Below are 11,797 nucleotides of genomic sequence, written 5' to 3' on the forward strand. Positions count from 1 at the left end.
TTGTCACAAGGGAAAGGGAGAACAAAAAACAGGAATAGACGATAAGGCGGGCGGCACCTGAGAAAACAGAAAAGGGGAATTATTAACAAAACACAGCACCATACTACCGGTATATACAAATACAATAATAAGGATGACGACCAACCTATCTACGTCACACCAACACTTCACATTTCACAGTTCACACTACTAGATCCACACCAAAACGAGGCAAAACCTTTTCCATAACCTGAGACTGGTCAAGGAGTTAACCTTGATGTTGATGTGTCCTGCAGGTTATGACGTGGCTCAGGTTTGACCCAGGAGATGCCGAAGAGACGGGACGTACTCGCCATCGTGTTGATCGTGTTGCCGTGGACACTGCTCATCACCGTCTGGCACCAGAGTGCCGTCACTCCTCTGCTAGCTGCTCAAAAGGGTAAAGATCACTCACAATTTCCTGTTAACCCTTTCACTACCACACTACCAAATGGTTAACCCTTTCACTGCGACAATACAGAAGGTTAACCATTTCGCTACCACACTACAGAAGGTTAACCCTTTCACTACCATGCTACTGTAGTGTGGTAGTGAAAGGTTAACCTTCTGTAGCCAGAGGGGCGTTGCTCATGGGACGGGGTTGCACGATGTGCAACCAAGCTTTTGTGAGCAGAATCGCGTGCACGCACATGCACGGATGTGCACGCGTGTGCACACAGGAACAGTGATGCCACAGATTACTTGTAAAAATAATCTGATTACTGATTACTGATTACTCCTTTAAAAAGTAATCTAGTTACTTTACTGATTACTTGATTATCAAAGTAACTAACTTTGAAAGTAACTAGGTTACGAAGTCGTCGTCGTCCCCCCTGCTGCTGCCACAACATAAGAATGACAACAGTTTTTTTTTAAATAATGCTTTATTGAAAGTGCATAATGTCATAAATCATGATTGGCTGCTCAGACAGGTGAGACGTCATGAGACGTCATCAGCCATCAGGCCATATAAGGTCACAGCTGTCCACTGCTCAGGCACTCTAGGACAGTGGTTCCCAAACTAAATAAAATTTAAAATGCATATAATATAATTTTTATTAAAAATAAAATTGTAAAAGCGTTGTGTAATATAAAACATGGTATTATAGTTTGTTATTCTCTCAAATTAGGCTTATCATTATGGGTAAATAGTGGCGCTTGTGCGTGATGACAGTTTTACTGACACACCTGCTCCTCTGCACAAACTACTTGCTTGACACTTTAAAGAACACAAACACCTCTATGCTTTAACCCTTTCACTACCACACTACAGAAGGTTAACCCTTTCACTGCCACACTACAGACGGTTGTTAAGGGTTAACCCCATTGTCGTGTGGCAGTGAAAGGGTTAACCTTCTGTATTGTTGCAGTGAAAGGGTTAACCATTTGGTAGTGTGGTAGTGAAAGGGTTAATATTTGCCACCAACTCTCCCGGTTTAGATGACAGACGTGACAGACGATCCGACTCCCGGAGCACCGCCGCCTTCAAGGACTCCTGCGTCCTGCAGCAGAAGCGGGACGTCGTGGTGGTGCCCACCGAGTACGTCTACAGCCGTCCTCCGCCGTGGTCCCGCGCGACACCTGTCCTCCACGTCGTCACGCCCACCTACAGCCGGCCGGTGCAGAAGGCCGAGCTGACGCGTCTGGCCAACACCTTCCTCCACGTGCCCAACCTCCACTGGATCCTGGTGGAGGACTCCCCACGGAGGACCGCTCTGGTCGGCCGCCTCCTCCGCGAGACGGGCCTCAACTACACCCACCTCAACGTGGAGACCCCGAGGAACTACAGGCTGCGCGGGGACTCGGGGGACCACAACAGGCTCCCACGGGGAACCATGCAGAGGAACCTGGCCCTACGGTGGCTCAGGGAGACCTTCAGTGTCAGCAACAACAGTCGGCCGGGGGTCGTGTACTTCGCGGATGATGACAATACCTACAGTCTGGAACTGTTTGAAGAGGTGAGTGTCGGATGATGACAATACCTACAGTCTGGAACTGTTTGAAGAGGTGAGTGTCGGATGATGATAATACCTACAGTCTGGAACTGTTTGAAGAGGTGAGTGTCGGATGATGACAATACCTATAGTCTGGAACTGTTTGAAGAGGTGAGTGTCGGATGATGACAACACCTACAGTCTGGAACTGTTTGAAGAGGTGAGTGTATCAGGATGATCTGTGCATCTATATTCCTAAGATGCAAAGCATCTCTATGGACCGGGGCAATATCACTAACTTGTTCATTCATTCATTCATTCAGTCAGAATCCCACCAATGGAATTTAATACCTCAACCAATTAGAACAGGGGTGGGCAATTATTTTTCCCAGGGGGCCGAATGAGCAACTGAAAATAGGTTGGAGGGCCGGGCCAAAATTCCAAACTCAATTATGCATAATATACATTTTATTTCTATATAAAAAGCAGTAAATGGCATTGTTTTGACCCCTGGTAAGAGTGTATGTTATTATTTGGCAATTAAAAGGTGAGGTTAGCTTTCAAAAATATCATTTATTCAAATAGAATTTATTTCCAAAATGATAAACAAAATGTGAAACATTAATAACAAAGGGCATTTTGAGTTTCATATACTATTGAAACATGGATTTTCTTAGCTTTCTAAAGACATCACATCATCTTATAGCAAAAATAAACAAGACATGTCACTGAACTGTGTAAAGAAAAGTGTCCCAGTTTTGTAGCCTTTTTTACTTTACATGCCTATATTAAACATTTAATGTTTTCAGAACTGTGCAAAAAAAAGAAATAAAACGATCAAGTGTCCCATTTCACTTGTTATATTTCCACATTTTAGTGTTCTTCAGTTATTTTTTTTTTCATTCAGTGTGAGAAATCCAGTCTCTGTTGAGCTTTAACAAGTCCATCAAAGTCAGGTTGCATGTCTGAGGTGGAGATGCGAAGCATAGCTGCCAGATGTTCATCAGTGAGAGAGGATCTGTACCTGGACTTGGTAAACGTCATGACTGAGAATGTCTGTTCACATATGTAGGTGGATCCAAAGAGAACCAACATCTTCTGAGCATGTCTCCTCATGTTTGGAAAGTTCTCCTCCTTGAGAGCAGAGTAGAACTTTAGCAGTGATGCTGACTTAAAGTGCTCTTTCAGTAGTGAATCAGACTGCAGGTCAATGAGTTCAAGCTGAACAACTATCAACACTGCAGGTAAAGGGAGAGGAAACCAGCTGCATTTCATCCTCAACCTTTTTGAAATCTTGAAAACGCCTTGAAAATTCATCATGCACTGCTCCCAACATGGATGAGTACCTGTGCCGGTGATCAGCTGATGGTTTGACTTCTTTCAGGGTTTTCATGTGTTTGAGATTGTTGCTGCCTAGTTGCCTTGAAATTAATTGCAACTTTGTCATGAAGGCTTTCACATGGCTATGCATTTCATGAGCAAAAATGCCCTTGCCCTGCAGTTGTGTGTTCAGTAGGGATGGGTACCGTTCACATTTGAACCGATACGGTACCGGTACCTGTGAATCGATACCGGTACCCAACGGTACCTTTTTTCTGTACTTTAGTCTCTAAAAATGTAATCTACCTACCTCAGTTGTAAAAAAAAAAATCCAAACTTCAAATAACCACACTTTAGACCGTTTTCGGCTTGCCCCGACTGCTTTGATGTTGAATCAAGTCAAATCCTAGGTAAGCGTATATTGTGCGTGTGAACGTTGAAAAAAAAAAAGTAAAAAAAAAAAAAAAAAAATATATATATATATATATATATATATATATATATATATATATATATATATATATATATATATATATATATATATATATATATATATATATATATATATATATATAAAAGGAAAACAAATTATTATCATGTAATCTTCTGCGGGCCGGTCAGAATCATCCCGCGGGCCGGATACGTACCCAGGTCTGAATTAGAAAGTCCACATCATATCACTCATTCAAGTGCAGGGTTAAGAAATTGAAAATCAGCATAGTCAACACTGATGTGTTGTGTGTGTGTGCGTGTGTGTGTGTGTGTGTGTGTGTGTGTGTGTGTGTGTGTGTGTGTGTGTGTGTGTGTGTGTGTGTGTGTGTGTGTGTGTGTGTGTGTGTGTGTGTGTGTGTGTGTGTGTGTGTGTGTGTGTGTGTGTGTGTGTGTGTGCAGTGTGTGGATATTGTGAGTTTGTCTATGCCTGGGCCATCTAATATGTCATGATGTGCTCTGTCCTTGTCCCCCCTGGTGCATAACAATGATTTAAACTGTTTATTAGCAACTCCGAGCTTTCAGACCTCAGCGCGTCGCTGAGTGAAACCCTATTTGTACGCTGGGTACCTTTGAAATTCATATCTGATATATTTTTGACCCACCCCGAGCTCGGAAGCAGTGCTTGGTGGTCCAAACGAGCCTGGTAGCTACATAGCTGAGAGTGACATATTAAAAAGCCAGCCCCTGGCTTGCACATCGCAGTCACGGAAGGGGCTACCACTCATCAGGCAATCAGCACTCTTCAGTGTCGGGACGGGCGGCACCTGACAAAGAAAGAAAAAGAACAGAAACCGCAAAAGTCGTCTTGCGGTCTCACTTTTAATGTTGCGTTTAGACTAGTGTTTTGGGATGGAATTCTGCGTGCAGACGAGGCTGTGTCAACTCGAGACGACGGAGCCCCGCTGTCACACGATTGGCGCAGATGTCACATGACCAGAAACGTCAGTGGCCAATCAGATCGTGCAAACCGAACGCGGAAGTGCAACTCCGTTAGGGAAAATATTCACGCGTCCTAACCTGATGTTCACATGGTGTCACAAATACAGTAATAATGATAATGACCAACCCACATACGTCACACCCCCCCCCATAAAAGCGAACCTGTAGGGTTAGCAAAACATTATTACTTTTAAACCAACATCAGATTAGTACCACATACCTGGGACAAACAATACAGTTTGTATTGCTAACTCTTTTTTACATAGGATTTTAGCCTGTACCTTCTGGCATGGGACTCTACTAATGGAAATTTGCCTTTTTGGATAAAATTTGGTGCATTTACGTTTTTAAAATGTGTATTAATGTACACTGTCCCCCTTGAACAAATAAAGTAAACCTTTGATTGATTGATTGATTGATTGATTGATTGATTGATTGATTGATTGATTGATTGATTGATTGAAAACTTTATTAACAGATTGTAGAATGGGTACAATACAGTACAGCTCAATACCCACAATTGTTAAGGGGATGCAGACCAGAGTTCAACTTTCAACAGGGTCCCCCATTTTCAATTCATCAGGACATATATGACATACATGACATACAGATAGACAGTACTGCTACATCTATACATTTATGACATACCAGATTTGCAAATACAGTACTGTTTGTGATACAAAAAGAGTCCAGAAAAGAGAGTATATACATTGGGTAGGTGGGGGGGGGGCTGTACATTGGAGGTGGGTGGGTGGGTGGGGTGGTGGGAGGGGGGTTGGGTAGGAGGGGTGGGTGGGTGGGGAACAATGTACAACTGTACAAGCTAAACCTAGTCAGTCACACTTAGCCCTTAGTGGCGTCTCACAGGAATGGCACTTTGTGTGTGTCCCTGTTGCGTCTAGTTTTTTACCAACGGATTTCCAGTTCCGCGTTCTGCGATCTGATTGGCCACTGACGTTTCTGGTGCAATCTGATTGGCCACTGACGTTTCTGGTCATGTGACATGTGCGCCCAATCGCGTGACGCGCCCATTTCCGCCTCGAACAGCCTGCAAGCAACGCGTAGTTTATCACTGGTTAAGCTTAGGCGACTCTTTCGAAGCTGGTTAAGGTTAGAGTTTGGAATCAGGGCTGGTGTTCTATCGCCCTGCTCTAAGACAAACTCTAACCTTAACCAACTTCGAAAGAGTGCCTAAGCTTAACCGGTGATAGAAACAGGCGTCACACGATTGGCGCAACCAGAAACGTCAGTGGCCAATCAGATCGCAGATCGCGAACGCGGAACTGGAAATCCGTTGGTAAAAGTAATCAGGCGTCCCTGTTCAGCAAAGAGAAGTAGGAATGGAGGCGCTGTGTTCTGCACAGGCAGAAGCAACCCTATGAATCTGTTATTTGTGCTTGATAACCTGCATTGTGGTTAACCTTTTCACTACCACACTACAGAAGGTTAACCTTTCACTACCACATTACAGAAGTTTAACCTTTCACTACCACACTACAGAAGGTTAACCGTCTGTAGTGTGGTAGTGAAAGGGTTAACTGTCTGTAGTGTAGTAGTGAAAGGGTTCTGTAGTGTGGTAGTGAAAGGGTTAACCATATGTAGTGTGGTAGTGAAAGGGTTAACCTTCTGTAGTGTGGTAGTGAAAGGTTAACCTTCTGTAGTGTGGTAGTGAAAGGGTTAACCGTCTAGTGTGGTAGTGAAAGGGTTAACCTTCTGTAGTGTGGTAGTGAAAGGTTAACCTTCTGTAGTGTGGTTTGATTGATTGATTGATTGAAAACTTTTATTAACAGATTGCAGAATGGGTACAGTACAGTACAGCTCAATACACATCTAATCTAAACTAATCATGACATTTATGACATACATGACATACAGATATGCAGTACTGTTACATTTGTGACATACAAGATATGCAAATATACAGTACTGTTAAACAGAGATCCTAACAGTAAATATATACATACGAGGGGGAGGGAACTGTACATTAGGAGGGGGTGGGTGGGTGGGATTGTGGGTTCGAACATTTACGGGGGCCAGCCTCCCGTAGGTGCTCTTTGAGAGCGGTTTTGAAGGTGGGTAGGGATTCACATTTTTTTACGGCTGTGGGTAGGGCGTTCCACATTGATGTGGCATAATTGCAAAACGTGTTTAGACCCTTGTTTGTGCCGAATCTGGGTTGCACATGATTTGTGGAACTCCCTCTGGTGTTGTGGCCGTGGTATTCACTGACCTTTGGGAAGTATTTCGACATGTACATGGGTACCTTTGTGGTGTAGTGCAGGGGTCGGCAATAGGCGGCCCGTGGGCCGAAATTGGCCCGCCAGCAATAATATCTGGCCCCTCAGATTATAAAAAGAAAAGAAAAAAAATTATTATTCTATATCAGACCAACTAGGCTAGGCTATATGTTAGCTATAATATCCAAATAGAGAAACTACCACCACCTAAAGAATGCTTATTATACTTTGTTTTATCCATGTTGAGAGAGTGAATAACAGGTAGGCAGCGAGGTGCAATGTAGCGCTTGCTCAACATGAAAAAAGTCGGTGGACAGCGCCTGGTGCTGAAATAACAAACAAGCAGTGTGGTGTGAAATTAAAACACCAGTTCAGTAAGTCATTCAAACTTTATCTTTACTTATATATGACTGACGGCACCACACATGTGAACAGTAACAATGCATTTAAACTAAAGTAAAATCAGAGCAAAAAAAGCTGAATCTGCTTCAAGAAGATGCGCTACATTAGGTATATAAGGAATTACAACAAGACTTTTATTAACTAAATAAAACATACAATTAGGCTTTTAACCCTCTAAAGCCGGACACGACACTAGACATGTTTTGTAAAACATTGAATATCTTTGGAGTTGTTTGTGATAAAGACTTGCTTTATTGTATCGGAATCGATTGTCATCTAAAAATGTTGTGCATCTCTCAGAGAATGCGCGGATGTAAAGCATAGAATCTTGAAATATCTAGATTGGTTGTTTTCCCTGGACTGCATCTAATCCGCTGTATCTATCCATTTATCACATATCTATGTCTGTCACTATAGCCAATGGAAATGCTAGAAATGGTCACGTGGACTGGGAGAACCAATGGAAAATTCCTATTGTTTCTCAATAGTCCAGTGCGCTCCACAGAAAGGGCTGTCAGATAGACGCATTGGTTGCGCGTAATGTAAGATAGGCCGATAAGAGAGAGGCGCTTGTCTCTGGTTTTATAATAAAATGGCAAACAGACAAAGGTATAATGTTCAGTGCAAATGTGTATGTCGTTTACAGTTTATTATGCCACCTATGCAGCTCGTTTATTTTGTCCATTCTCTGCCTCTGCCACAAATGTATGTCTTAGTTATAAGGTGGTCTGTCACAGAGTTACAATGTTTTCACTATCAATATATTAAATTAGCCATTGTTTTTGTTTCCGGCCCCCCATACAATGGCTTGGAAAAAATTTGGCCCTCGGCCAAACCTAATTGCCTACCCTGTAGTGTATCTTGTAGACCAGGCCCATTGCAAGTTGCTGTACTCTGTCGTCTACTCTAAGCCATCCTAGGTTGTCAAAATGGGCAGGGGTGAGGTGGGTTTTAGGAGTAAGGTCAAGCAGTAGTCTGACCAGTTTGTTTTGTGATGTTTGTAATCTTGTTTTTAGTGCCTTTGAGGTGCTTTGGTACCATGAGGTGCAAGCATAGTCGTAGTATCCTTGAATGAGTGCTCCTGCTAGAGTCTTCAGGGTATTCTGGTAGCGAAAGGATTAACCTTCTGTAGTGTGGTTGTGAAAGGGTTAACCCTTTGTCGTGTGGCAATGAAAGGGTTACCTTCTGTATTGTCGCAGTGAAAGGGTTAAGGGCATATTGAAGAAGGAATCATTTGGCTTACTTTACATTCTTTCTTCATCTTTCCAGATGCGCTCAACCAGAAGGGTGTCCGTGTGGCCCGTGGCCTTTGTCGGGGGTCTGCGATACGAATCCCCTAAAGTCAACACCTTGGGCAAGGTGTACGGATGGAAGACCGTGTTCGACCCCCATCGGCCCTTTGCCATCGACATGGCCGGGTTCGCCGTGAACCTGCGTCTCATTCTCCACCGGCCTCAGGCCTATTTCAAGCTTGGAGGGGTGAAAGGAGGCTATCAGGAGAGCAGCTTACTGAGGGAGCTGGTCACGCTCAGCGACTTGGAGCCCAAGGCTGCTAACTGCACTAAGGTGAGGAGGAGGAGGAGGAGGAGGAGGAGGAGGAGGAGGAGGAGGAGGAGGAGGAGGAGGAGGAGGAGGGGAGACTGAGCTGTTAAACAAGACAATCTAGCAAGAGAATCTAGCTGCTTTTGTTTATTTATTTTTATTTAACCTCACCCTAGACATATTTTCTGAAAATTCGCCTAAAAATACATACAGTACCTAAGTAAATGGAGGATTGCTCCACTTCTACATGGTCCATTTGCATGTTCTTGGTATCTAGGGACATGGATCGGAGGGAATGTATTCCCAGGATTCATTACCTATCATTTTTAGTGTTGTATTGTATTTTATCTTAGTACTTTTTATCATGTCTATTTTATTATCTATTCTATTTTATTATTCGTATTTTTTGCACAATCAAGGCGGGCATAGCCAACTTCATTTCACTATATGTCTCGTCTATGTATGCGATGAATACATCTCTTGAATCTTGAATCTCTCCTCTCATTTCCAGGTACTAGTCTGGCACACGAGAACGGAAAAACCTGTGCTGGTGAATGAAGGGAAGACAGGATTCACAGACTGCAGCGTGGAGATTTGAAACTCACCCTCCTCCATAGAGGTAATAATAGAGATATATACATATAGATATACATCTGCAAATGACTGATCCTCCACCATGATTATGGTGGAATTGTCTAGGGCAGACATCTTAACCCTTTCACTACCACACTACAGACCGTCTGTAGTGTGGTCGTGAAAAGGTTAACCGTCTGTAGTGGTAGTGAAAGGGTTAACCCTTTGTCGTGTGGCAGTGAAAGGGTTAACCTTCTGTATTGTCGCCATGAAAGGGTTAACCATTTGGTAGTGTGGTAGTGAAAGGTATAAAAGAACACACCAACATTATGGGAAATGCACTGACCGTCGTCTCCAGAGTGAGACGAGAAGATAGATAACTATTTCCTCTCTGTGCATTCACTGGAATGCGATCCAACTGCTATAGCAGCTAGCGAGCTTAGCTAGCATAGTTTAGCACACATTAATGGAAGTAGATACGGATCAGCTTTTTGGGCCAACAGCTAGGCTAGCTGATCCGTATCCGTGTTTATTTATTTTTTTACGAGTTGGTACAAAACAATTGTCATGGATGGATCTTCATCTGACAATAGTACTATTGTGTTTTTTAGTACCTTTCACTACCACACTACAGAAGGTTAACCTTTCACTACCACACTACAGACGGTTCTATTTCGTTAGGGCTTACGCTCAGCACCAGTTGCATAATATCTCGCTTCAGTGGATATGCACTGAATACATTTCAAAATGTACCTTTACATACCAACATCCGTCTGACCACACCCCCATCTGCTGCCTACATAAGCAGGGGTGGGGCCACACACTCATCTCCTTCTCAAATTTCATCCACAAGGAAGTGCCTGTATACACCACTTGACGTGGGGAAATATTAGTCTGAGGAAAGGAAAACAGAAAAACAAGGAGATACGTTGACATATCTTTATTTTCTCTCTCACTATTTTCGAGAAAATACGGCGATATTGTCTTCGTCACTGGAGTGTCTGGAAGATGATGATCATTCTGTGTGACCTCCACCGGCTTTTTGTATTAGGGGCTCACGCCGCTGACATGCTCACCATCTACAGTCCTCCTTGCTACGGCTGGATGGGTTTGGCCCTCCGGCCATACAGTTGGACTGTAGGAAACACCGACTGTTGTTAAGGGGATGCAGACCAGAGAAAGACTTTCGTCTTGTTTACATCAGGGTCCCCCATTTTCAATTCATCGTAACATATATGACATACATGACATACAGATAGACAGTACTGTGAAAGGGTTAACCGTCTGTACTGTAGTGTAGTAGTGAAAGGGTTAACCATCCATAGTGTGATAGTGAAAGGGTTAACACCATATCACCAAAGCCAACAACACGACAGGTAGTCAGCTGTAGCTTTCCTCAGCGTCACACCAAACTGTGTTGATATGTTTCGCAGTGATGTATGACTTCCCCAAGTTAAAACGACAACCAATGTGATTATAGAAAACAATTATCTCGCATGCAGGTTTTGAATAAAGATTATACACGTCGACATGTCTGTTTGGAGACACTGTTGAGACGGCATGTGCACGCATATATACTGTACATGTTTATACTTTTTTTAGTTTCAGGTGAGATACTTCATGCTGGGATTCCAAATGGACTCAAGGCTCCACACAGGGATGGTCATGGCCTGCGGTGATTTCTTACTGCACAGTGACCGACTTCATAACATAGGAAAGGAGGCGACCATGCCCACCGCAAGCAGTGGAAGCCGGGTGTGGTACACGTATGAATGAATGAATGAATGAATGAATGAATGAATGAATGAAAACTTTATTTAACAGATTGCAGAATGGGTACAATACAGTACGGCTCAATACATACAATTGTTAAGGGGATGCAGACCTGAGAAAGACGTTTGTCTTGTTTCCATCAGGGTCCCCCATTTTCAATTCATATAGACATTTATGACATACATAACATACATGACATTTATGGCATAGGGACATATAGGTATTTAGTACTGATACATTTGTGACATAGGCGGTATTCAAATATACAGTACTGTTACCCCTAGATCCTGACAGAGTATATACATATGATGGGGAGGGGACTGTACATTAGGAGGGGGTGGGTGGGTGGGAGGGGAATATACATACGGCAGGGAGGGAATATATACATGCGGTGGGGAGGAGACTGTCTATTAGGAGGTGGTGGGGGTTTTGGGCATTTACGGTGGCCAGTTTCGAATTGCAGCCTCCCGTAGGTGCTCTTTAAGGGCGGTTTTGAATGTGGGCAGGGATTCACATTCTTTTACAGCTTTGGGTAGGGCGTTCCACATTGTTGTGGCATAATTGCGA

General features: G+C 43.3%; 1 protein-coding gene across 1 annotated transcript; it reads left to right on the forward strand.

Moving 5' to 3' along the window:
* Positions 1 to 306: 306 nt before the first annotated feature.
* On the forward strand, positions 307 to 11,185 carry b3gat1b (beta-1,3-glucuronyltransferase 1 (glucuronosyltransferase P) b; the record flags this gene model as incomplete). Its single annotated transcript, XM_084319829.1, has 5 exons — positions 307 to 418; positions 1,459 to 1,976; positions 8,612 to 8,908; positions 9,396 to 9,503; positions 11,060 to 11,185. The coding sequence occupies 4 exons, from the start codon at positions 307 to 309 to the stop codon at positions 9,480 to 9,482; spliced, it is 1,014 nt and encodes a 337-aa protein (XP_084175955.1). The 3' UTR covers positions 9,483 to 9,503; positions 11,060 to 11,185.
* Between the last annotated feature and the right edge of the window lie 612 nt (positions 11,186 to 11,797).

Source organism: Notolepis coatsorum (genome assembly GCF_963971535.1).
Source record: "Notolepis coatsorum genome assembly, chromosome: 8".
In the NCBI taxonomy this organism is placed as follows: Eukaryota; Metazoa; Chordata; class Actinopteri; order Aulopiformes; family Paralepididae; genus Notolepis; species Notolepis coatsorum.